The sequence below is a fragment of the Lolium perenne genome, chromosome 4 (genome assembly GCF_019359855.2).
Source record: "Lolium perenne isolate Kyuss_39 chromosome 4, Kyuss_2.0, whole genome shotgun sequence".
Lineage (NCBI taxonomy): Eukaryota > Viridiplantae > Streptophyta > Magnoliopsida > Poales > Poaceae > Lolium > Lolium perenne.
In genome coordinates this window covers 251638951-251650213 of record NC_067247.2, presented here as the reverse complement: position 1 = coordinate 251650213, position 11263 = coordinate 251638951, and the positions used below count along the sequence as shown (strand labels likewise).

The 11263-nt window shown below is 49.7% G+C and overlaps 1 protein-coding gene across 1 annotated transcript; it reads left to right on the top strand.

Annotated features, from left to right (window-relative positions):
• Positions 1-7240: 7240 nt before the first annotated feature.
• LOC127329954 (uncharacterized) lies at positions 7241-9093 on the top strand. Its single transcript, XM_051356345.2, has 2 exons — positions 7241-8684; positions 8918-9093. Exon 1 carries the CDS (start codon positions 7387-7389, stop codon positions 8584-8586), a length of 1200 nt encoding a protein of 399 aa, XP_051212305.1. The 5' UTR covers positions 7241-7386; the 3' UTR covers positions 8587-8684; positions 8918-9093.
• Positions 9094-11263: the final 2170 nt, after the last annotated feature.

Sequence of the window (11263 nt, the reverse complement as noted above, 5' to 3'; positions counted from 1 at the left end):
CCATAACTTCAATATATACATGGTATATCTTATACAGATTAAAATATATCATCACGTCAAAAGATAACTACTAGCAAATATCAAAAATGTCAATGCTTCAAGATTAAATATGAATTTCAGGCAATAAACAGGCATGATGGTGATTGAACAAAAAAAAACGTCTGCCAGTTTTATGAACCAAAGGATTAACAAAGACAAATGTAATGATCCAAAGAAAACAGAATGATCGAACCTTGAAGTCGGGTCGGGTTTCATCTCACCTGCAGGCCGGCGAGATGAGTCGGCGCTGGCATGGTGCGGTGGTGCGGCGGCAAAATACTAGTTCCGCCGCTGCCGGCAAAATAGGATCGATAGATTGATTTGTCAACTGACGATATGGGATCACGGACTATGGCCGAGCTTCCACTTCTCTGTTACATACTAGTGTCCAGTTGGGCTTTGTTAGGCAGTTTTTCCCGGATTTGATACGCAAAATTAAATCTAAGCGGGATTCAAGGGCTCCAAAACTGGGGGCCTGAGCGCTCATACCTGTTGCCAGCAGATGACAGGTGCAGATCGATGCAGCTTCCCATACCCTCATGCCGCCGCGTACAATGATCTTATGCAGCATCTCGTCCGGAGAGCCCTGAGCCGGTCGACTTTAACCAGCTTGGCTTTCTTCCGGTTGTCAAACTCAAGCAGAACAGATCGCCTCCATGCATGCACTTCGAATTTAACATGTACGTTGCATAAACAATTACTCGCCCAAGCAGTATTTCTTACATTGTAAAGCCGATGGAAGAAACAGAGAAGGAGCGGAGACCTGACCTCATCTGACCTGCAGAAAGCCGCCGTCGATCGGAGGAGATATGGAGAAGAATAGGGTTTGTGGGTACGGGTGATGGAGGCTACGGAAAGTATATATGGGATGGAGGCGATAAAAAACAACTAACGAGCGCATATAAACCGGTAAGGCTTACTGATTAATCCTTCGTGAGCGGCACAAAATCTGCAAGGATTACTGATTAATCTTTTGTTACCGTTCGAGACGGGGAGAGAGAATTAAATAGTTTCCGCCTAATGTTTTGGACAATGCGTCATAAATGTTGGATTTGAAAATTTTCCTCCGTGCCACTAGGCAGTGTTAGCCTTTGCCGAGTGACGACTAACGAATACTCGGCGAAACTTTTGTGAATTCTCTCACCACTTTCTCCCTTGCGATAGAAATTTTCCAGCCGCCTCTTTGCCAAGTGTTATGTAATACTCGCAGCAAACTACCATTCCCACCCTCTTCTTCCTGCTCTTTCTTTTCCGCAGTTCCCGTTCCCTCAGGATACATACAATGGTGATATCTTAGCATTACCACATAGGATAAATGCTAAGGTGGAGGAGAGAGAATGTTGAAAAAAAGATTTACCTTCTCTTAATTAAGAGATGATCTCTTTGTTAGCATTAATCTTGATTCTAATTGTATCTGCATTGTTGTTTTCATTCTGCATGTAGTTTTTTTTCGATAAAGAAAATATATTAATATCAGAAGATACCAATTACACCCAACCTCTGCAACAACGCAACACCCTAATGACAGTACGGATGCACACAGCCAAAAAAGGAAAAAGAAAACTAAGAAACAAAAATCCCGCTACAGCATTCTAGGCCTAGCAACAGCAATACATCCACCACCAAGACAACACCTGAAAGAAGTTAGACGATCGGGTATTTGTGTACTTGCCGAGCAGCGTATGTAAGAAGCGTATGGGTGCAGGTTTAGCAAGGGACGCATAGCAAGATGCCGAAGATAGTCGTGAGATGCGGCTCATGGCGCGATGGTGAGTCCCAAGTTGTGGCCTAGTGATGTGATACCTTTGTAGAGTGATTCTAGGAGGAATAGGTTAGGTTTTGTTAGTGGGTTAGTTGTAGTGTGTGAGTGCACATACTAGGTGGAGTTAGTGGGCCGTCGACTCTTCAATATGAGATGCAGCCCCAACAATTGGTATCAGAGCCCGAAGATCCGAGGCGGTGGCGGCGGCTTGGCGGGCTCCATGCAAGGTGGAGGCAGAGGGCGCAAGGAGGAGGCTGCTGGCGATGCGATGTCGCTAGAAGCTGGTCGTGGTGTGATGCCGCTAGGAGGAGATGGCGGTGTGATACTGCCACGGCCAGGCGACGGTGCGATGCCGTCACGAGGCAGCAGCCGTGCGATGCCGCTGGGTGCCACTGGTGGCAGTGTGATGCTGCAGCAACATGGCGACGGTTTGATACTATCACGAGGAGACGAAGTCGGTGATGAGCCGACACTACTTTGAAGTTGCGGGAAGATTAGAGAATCAAGATTAGTGGAAAATTGTTAGCATTAATCTTGATTCTAATTGTATCTGCATTGTTGTTTTCATTCTGCATGTAGTTAGACGATCGGGTATTTGTGTACTTGCCGCGCAGCTCGTATGTGAGAAGCGTATGGGTGCAGGTTCAGCAAGGGACGTATGGCGAGATGCCGGAGATAGTCGTGAGATGCGGCTCATGACAAGATGCTAAGTCCCAAGCTGTGTGGCATGCATCGTGTGCACGTTTGGTCTGGTGATGTGATGCTTTTGAGAGAATTTAGGAGGTGTAGATATGTGTGTTAATTGCAGGGGCATCGGTTGGCCTAGTCTGAATTAGAGAGAATCTAGGAAAGAGAATATGTCAGCTTGTTAGTGGTGTTAGTGGCCTACTTTGGCGCCTAAGGAGTGCGTGTGTGAGGCTACTTAAGCCATGTAATCATGTTTGTTTTGACAAGAAAATAGAAAGAGAGAAATGGTTGGCTCTGAGAAGCAACCAACGCAAAAACCACCTGTGTGGCCGTGTCCATTGTGTTCTTAGAGCAACTCTAACAGAGCCCCTATTTATCGGAACTGAAAAAAGCGAGTTCAGTCTCCCGAAAAACAATTTCGTTGCGGATTTAGCGATGGCGCAGAACAGAAACCGAAAAGGTGAACCGAACTCGATGAAATCAAACGTCACGGGAAACCAAAATTTGCGATCGCAATCGATTTCGTCGCATGAAGCTAAATTCGTTCATAATTTGTACAATACTAGGCAAAATACATGCATATTGCAAGTACATTACGATCTAGGCACCTAAATTCAACTAGAATTTTAGTCCCCGGAGTGACTATACTGTCACCAGGGAGCTAAACGAAGCCGGCAGAGGGTTTTTGCTCGCCGGTCTTCCTAGGCGAGGATGACCGCCGCCTCCGAGGTGCTCCCGCATGCTTGAGGCGTCCCGGCGGCGTCGTCGTCGTCGTCGCCGTGCGGGGGCAGCGCCGGCAGAGGAGGGCTGCACGCCGCGGCAGCGGGGGGCGCCTCGGCTTTTTCTTCCGCCGCCTCCTCCGCGCGCGCAGCGAGGTACGCCATCATCTCCGGCCACTTCCGGCCGGCCCTCCTCCATGCGCCGATGGAGCGCCTACTCCTGCCGAGCTCCGGTGACGTCCGTGCACCCGGCGGACGCCGAGTGCACCTTCCGGCGCCGGATCGGCCACCTCCCCTACCCACGCGTATAACACGCGTCATTCCAGACGGAGGGGAGCTGGCCGAAGCGGCGGCGCGGCCTCGGAGCGGCCGGAATCGCTCGTCGGAGCGGGGACCGGGCGGCGGGAGACGAGCGGCGGAGGGGAGTAGGGTTTGCGAACCGAACTTCCCTCCGCGAACCCTTTTAATAGGGGCCGTGCGGGGAAATGTTCGGGCCCCTGAACTCCGTATTCGGGCTAGCCCATGTTTTCGGTCACTAATCGGCGCGCGTTTTGGCCCGTGATACGTCTCCGACGTATCGATAATTTCTTATGTTCCATGCCACATTATTGATGTTATCTACATGTTTTATGCACACTTTATGTCATATTCGTGCATTTTCTGGAACTAACCTATTAACAAGATGCCGAAGTGCCGATTCTTTGTTTTCTGCTGTTTTTGGTTTCAGAAATCCTAGTAACGAAATATTCTCGGAATTGGATGAAATCAACGCCCAGGGTCCTATTTTGCCACGAAGCTTCCAGAAGACCGAAGAGGAGACGAAGTGGGGCCACGAGGTGGCCACACCCTAGGGCGGCGCGGCCCCCCCTTGGCCGCGCGGCCCTGTGGTGTGGGCCCCTCGTGCCGCCTCCTGACCTGCCCTTCCGCCTACTTAAAGCCTCCGTCGCGAAACCCCCAGTACCGAGAGCCACGATACGGAAAATCTTCCAGAGACGCCGCCGCCGCCGATCCCATCTCGGGGGATTCAGGAGATCGCCTCCGGCACCCTGCCGGAGAGGGGAATCATCTCCCGGAGGACTCTACGCCGCCATGGTCGCCTCCGGAGTGATGTGTGAGTAGTCTACCCCTGGACTATGGGTCCATAGCAGTAGCTAGATGGTTGTCTTCTCCCCATTGTGCTTAATTGTCGGATCTTGTGAGCTGCCTAACATGATCAAGATCATCTATCTGTAATTCTATATGTTGCGTTTGTTGGGATCCGATGAATAGAGAATACTTGTTATGTTGATTATCAAAGTTATGTCTATGTGTTGTTTATGATCTTGCATGCTCTCCGTTACTAGTAGATGCTCTGGCCAAGTAGATGCTTGTAACTCCAAGAGGAAGTATTTATGCTCGATAGTGGGTTCATGCCTCCATTGATATCTGGGACAGTGACAGAAAGTTCTAAGGTTGTGGATGTGCTGTTGCCACTAGGGATAAAACATTGGTGCTATGTTCAAGGATGTAGTTACTGATTACATTACGCGCAATACTTAATGCAATTGTCTGTTGTTAGCAACTTAATACTGGAGGGGGTTCGGATGATAACCTGAAGGTGGACTTTTTAGGCATAGATGCATGCTGGATAGCGGTCTATGTACTTTGTCATAATGCCCAATTAAATCTCACTATACTCATCATAATATGTATGTGCATGGTCATGCCCTCTTTATTTGTCAATTGCCCAACTGTAATTTGTTCACCCAACATGCTGTTTATCTTATGGGAGAGACACCTCTAGTGAACTGTGGACCCCGGTCCAATTCTCTATACTGAAATACAATCTACTGCAATACTGTTCTACTATTTTCTGCAAACAATCATCTTCCACACAATACGGTTAATCCTTTGTTACAGCAAGCCGGTGAGATTGACAACCTCACTGTTTCGTTGGGGCAAAGTACTTTGGTTGTGTTGTGCAGGTTCCACGTTGGCGCCGGAATCCCTGGTGTTGCGCCGCACTACATCCCGCCGCCATCAACCTTCAACGTGCTTCTTGGCTCCTCCTGGTTCGATAAACCTTGGTTTCTTTCTGAGGGAAAACTTGCTGCTGTGCGCATCATACCTTCCTCTTGGGGTTCCCAACGAACGTGTGAGTTACACGCCATCAGCCCGAACCCGTAAAACCGCCAGAAAAGTTCGGTTCCGGCGGGATTTACGGGCTCTGTTAGAGTTGCTCTTATTATGAGAATTCAGTAGTTCAGAGGTTGAAGAATGAGCTGCAATATACGCAGCTCCGACACTCTTAGAACAATCTATTTCACCATATATTTGGGATGTGTGGTTACTAGAGATAAGACTAACAAATAACTCATTGTACATTATGTTTTTTTACCATACCTAAATTACGTGGTGAGGTTAAGATAAGACAATCATATCAACCATTGCATATACCCTTATATATAACCCACCTTCCTGCCCTAGATTTCACACACTGGGCGGAGTGTTCTATCTCCCCTCCCCTCTGAGTTCTTTCTGTCCGTCCAATAAAAATCATCCATATGAGTTAGATGCATCCTGGGACATATAAAATCAAACATCCATGGCCTTTCTGAGCAACGGTTAGATATATCCAGTTTCAACCGTGTTCTTTGTTATAACCCACTAACTATTCATTGGAGCTCCTAAAAAAAATATTGGTAACGTTGGAATTTCTTAGGTGAAATAAGTGAGTGACGTAGCAGCACATGGTGAGCCTATCTTTGCCATGTGTTTAGGTTGGACACTCAGCAAAAGTGTCTCACCGCGTTAACATTCCCCAAACATCTAACACCATTTTTTGCCGAGTGATGTTCGTTGACACATGGCAAATGGCATTGCCAAGTGTCCATGATAATACACTCAGAATACTCGATTTGCCGACGGACTTTTTTCCAAGCATTACACACGACAAACCCTTTACCATGTGTTTTAGGTACCATGCAAAGTTTTCGTTTCCTTTAGAAGTCATTTGGAAGCCAGGTTTTCATTTCATTTGTAGCATTTTGAAATGAATACATGTATTCATTTCATTTAAATTGTAATTCCAGAAATGGACACTTGTTTGGTTGCCACAGGAATTGTAAATGACAGTAGAATTCAATATTGAATTTGTTTGGTTGCTACAGGAATTGTGAATGACAGGTTTCAGCTTGGAATTGTGATTACACATGGCATCATTTTGCTGGATTTTCTAAATGAAATGATGGCCTAATTCTGTGGCAACCAAACAGCCCAGCTATGAAATTTTAAAATGAATTCCAGGATTCCAGGTTCAAATGATGGATACCAAACGACGTCTTAATGATATCCTTCCATCGAGATCCAACAGACAAGTTTGGCCAAAATTTTAATCTCAAGACTTGAACTGTCTAGAAAATTTGTAAAGTTTCAGTGAATAATAAGTGTTCCATTGTGTATTCTACAAGAGCTTTGTTTTGTTTAGATCACTGGTTTATACCCTCTGTTTTTTAACATAAGACGTTGTGGAATGTCACATCAAACTTGTTTAGGCATAAAAAAATTCCGGACTTTCCTATTTTACCCTCGCGTATGTTTCTCTCGCATGTCTGGTTGCTGCACACTAGCTCGCACCGCTCATCTTATCTCTTCCTCTCCGTCGCCGCTCTTCCATGGCCTGCATCCTCACCTCCGCCGTCCATAGCCCGCATCGGCACCGCCCCTACCATCCCTCTCTCCACAGCCTACTTTCTCCCCACAGGTCGCTCCCCACCACCGCTTTTTTCCCTGGAGGAATCCCGCTTCCATTCGAGGCGAAAGGTTGCATTTTTGTGCACTGGCTCTATGGGAAGTTGGGAACGACGATGATGGTGTCGGCGTGTCAAGGCGGGAGGACCAGTGGAGAATCTTCATCGATCTGCTCGTGCCGGAGGCCGCCATCGCTGGTGTTAGACAAGGACTTACACACCGCGCCGCCTTGGAGTAGACTCCAAGAAACCTAGCAGCATACGGATATGTATTTGTGTTGTAATCATGTTGGACTTGTATTTCTTTGGCATATAAATATATGAGGGGGGAGGCCGTGACATTGATCACGCAGCCTAAAATTCTATTCGGCTTTCATGGTATCAGAGCACCAGCCGATCCTACCCCCCCTCTAAACCCTAAATTTTTCGACACCCTCCCCCCGCCGTCGCGATGACTCCCGACGAGATCGCCAAGCTCGAAGCCGAGCTGAAGCAGCGCGAATCCCTCCTTCAGGCGCGCAAGGATGAGCTCGACCGCCGTGCTGCCGAGATCGGCAAGGCCGTCGACAGCAACCCTACCCCCCAAAACCCTTCCACCTACGTCCCTTCCGTCAAGACCATCGTCGCCATCACCCTTGATCTGCAGGACTCCAACTACATCAAGTGGCGCGAGCTCTTTCTCGTCGCCCTTGGACGTTACGGCCTCACCAGCCACGTCACCGGCATCGCCGACGCCACGCCCTCGGACACCTCCCCCACCTCCGATTGGGCGCGTGACGACTTCACCGTCCTCTCCTGGATCTACGGCTCGATCTCCCCCGAGCTCTTCGGCATCGTCATCTCCCCTGGCTCGACGGCGCGGCAGATCTGGGACTCCATCGCCAACCTCTTCCACGACAACAAGAAAAGCCGCGCCCTTGCCCTCGACGCGGAATTTCGCAACACGCCACAAGGTGACATGAGTGTCCATGATTACTGCGCCAAGCTCAAGTCTCTTGCCGATGCTCTCGGTGACGTTGGTGAGAAGATCTCGGATGACACCCTCGTCCTCACGGTTCTCCGCGGCCTCAACGAACAATACAGCCACCTCCGCGCCTTCCTTCCCTACCAGGTGCCGTTCCCCACGTTCTTGCGGACGCGCTCCGCCCTGGTTCTCGAGGAGGCGCAAAAGAAGACTGATGCCAAGCATGCGGCATCCACTGCGCTCTGGGCCAGCGGCAATAGTGTGCTTCCCAACGGCGGCAACTCATCGCACGCCGGGGGCGCCCCTCCTCCTGCCGGCCCTGGCGGTGGTCCGTCTCATCCACGGACTCCCTCGCCCCTCCAGCCCGGCGTCTTCACCAACTTCAGCCGGGGTGGTGGCAGCGGAGGCCGCCGTGGACGCGGCGGAGGTCGCGGCCGTGGCCGTGACAGCAACAGCCCTTGGATGTTTAATCCCTGGTACCGGCCTCCCTACGCGCGCTCATCAACTCCAGCAGCAGCAGCCGGCGATGCCCTCCTCCTGGCAGCCCCGTTGGCGCGCTCCGACCCCCGGCGTCTTGGGGCCTCGACCAGCTCTGCCACCGTACCAGGCGTACACCGCCACCGGCTACCAGCATCCCTCCAGCAACATGATGATCGCTCAGCAGCCGCAGCAGCAACAACATATTGACCCAGCTCTTCTTACAGCTCTCCAGAATTTGCAGCTCCCTGGCGGCCAGGAGTGGGTCATGGACTCCGGCGCCTCGTCTCATATGGCATCCGATCACGGTATACTTTCCTCCTCCGTTCCCTTTTCCGCACATAAAATCATAGTGGGCAATGGTGCTTCTCTCCCTGTCACACATACCGGCTCTCACACCTTCACCCTTAATTCTAAAAACTTCTTTCTTCGTCATATTCTAATTGTTCCACACATTATCAAAAATCTAATTTCTGTTCGTCAATTTACAATCGATAATCTTTGTTCCATCGAATTTGACCCCTTTGGTTTCTCCGTGAAGGATCTTCTTACCAAGACCGTGATTCTTCGATGCAATAGTCCCGGTCCTCTCTACTCCATCTGCCGCCCACCAGAAGCCCAGACTCTACTTGCCACTTCATCAACCGAGCTTTGGCATCGTCGCCTTGGACACCCCGGCCATCCCACCATGCAACGTCTTCATCGGCAACAACATATTCCTAGCAATAAAACCCTATCGTCTTTATGTCATGCTTGCCAATTAGGTCGTCACATTAGGCTCCCCTTTTATTCCTCGAACTCTTATAGTATCAAACCGTTTCAATTAATACATTGTGATTTGTGGACATCACCGATTCCTAGTTCTTCTGGTTACACTTATTATCTCATTATTGTGGATGACTTTACGCATTACTTTTGGACATTTCCACTTCGCAAGAAATCAGATGTTTATGCAACCTTCACCGCCTTTCATGCCTATGCTCGCACCCAATTCAACCTTCCCATCCTAGCTATTCAATGTGATAATGGCCGCGAATTTGACAATCATCAAGTAAACTCCTTCTTCTCCCAACACGGCACCCTCTTCCGATTTTCTTGCCCACACACCTCGCAGCAAAACGGCAAGGCCGAACGTGCTATTCGCACCACCAACAATGTCATTCGCACTCTTTTATTCCAAGCTTCGATGCCGCCCTCTCTTTGGGCTGAGGCACTTCATACCGCGACCTTCCTTATTAATATTAGACCAACCAAAGCTACCTCTCTCTCTACACCATATGAGCGTCTTCTCGGCCTTCCACCACCTTATCACACCTTACGTGTCTTCGGCTGTTTATGCTACCCAAACATCACCTCCACTTCACCAAACAAACTATCCCCCCGATCCACCAAATGTGTCTTTCTTGGATATCCGTCTCGTCACAAAGGGTATCGGTGCCTTGACCTAACCTCTCGTCGCATTATCATCTCCCGACATGTCATCTTTGATGAAACCTCTCTTCCTTATGCCCCTGCCGCCTCGCCGCCACCTTCTGCATCTTCTTCTCCTGACCTCTTTGATCCACCCGTTCCTCCCTCTCTGCCGGCAGCCCGCCCTACCGCGGCAGCCGATCTCTCTGCCGCCAGCCCGCGGCAGCCTGCCGCCGAGCCACGCCAGCCTGCCGCGCCTCATTCTCCTGCCGCGGCAGCACATTCTCCACCCATACCACCTTCACCACCAGTTAGTCCGCCACGGCCACCACCACCTATCCTGCATCGCACACGGTCCACCACCGGCCGCCTCCCTGGTCCACCTGCCAAACTCAACCTCCAAGCCATCGTCTCTTCTCCTCTTCCCACTAACTACCTCACCGCTCTTCGTGATCCTAATTGGCGACATGCCATGCAGGAAGAATTTGATGCTCTCACCCTCAATCAGACATGGACTCTGGTTCCCCCTCCTCCTGGCGCTAACATTGTGAGCGGAAAGTGGATCTTCCGTCACAAATACAACGCCGATGGCTCTCTTGCCCGACACAAAGCTCGTTGGGTTGTTCGTGGTTTTTCTCAACAACCCGGAATTGATTTCGATGAAACCTTTAGTCCTGTCGTCAAACCGGCCACCATCCGCATTATCTTATCTCTTGCTCTCTCTAACTCTTGGCCTATCCATCAACTCGATGTCAAAAATGCCTTTCTACATGGTCACCTCAACGAAGTTGTCTACAGCCAACAACCCTCTGGTTTCATCAACCCTCAAACCCCTACTCACGTATGTCGGCTTCTCAAATCCCTCTATGGTCTCAAACAGGCCCCATGTGCCTGGTTTCAACGTTTTTCCTCCTTTGCTCGCACCATCGGGTTCATTGAATCCAAATCCGACGCCTCCCTATTCATTCTTCGCCGCGGTGCCGACACCGCCTATCTTCTCTTGTACGTCGACGACATTATCCTTACAGCTTCCTCTCCCAGCTTCCTCTCCAATATCACTTCGTCTCTTAGTCATGAATTTGCAATGAAGGATCTTGGTCCCCTTCATCATTTCCTTGGAATCCATGTCACTCGCTCACCCACTAGCATTCATCTCTCCCAACATCAGTATATCTTAGATATTCTTAACCGTGCCGGTATGCGGGATTGTCATCCCGTCACCACTCCTATCGATACCAAGTCTAAACTTTCCTCTACCGCCGGTCCACCGGTGGCTGATCCATCCTTTTACCGCAGCCTGGCTGGGGCATTACAGTACGCCACCCTCACTCGTCCTGACATCTCATATGCTGTCCAACAAATATGTCTTCACATGCATGATCCTCGAGAGCCTCACTTCTCTCTTATCAAACGCGTTCTTCGCTATCTCAAGGGTACACTCTCTCACGGTCTTACACTTCACAAATCCACTTCTCAT

What these genes read in the sequence shown, in the direction of transcription:
- LOC127329954 (XM_051356345.2), top strand. Translation starts at nt 7,387, where the DNA reads ATGACTCCCGACGAGATCGCCAAGCTCGAAGCCGAGCTGAAGCAGCGC.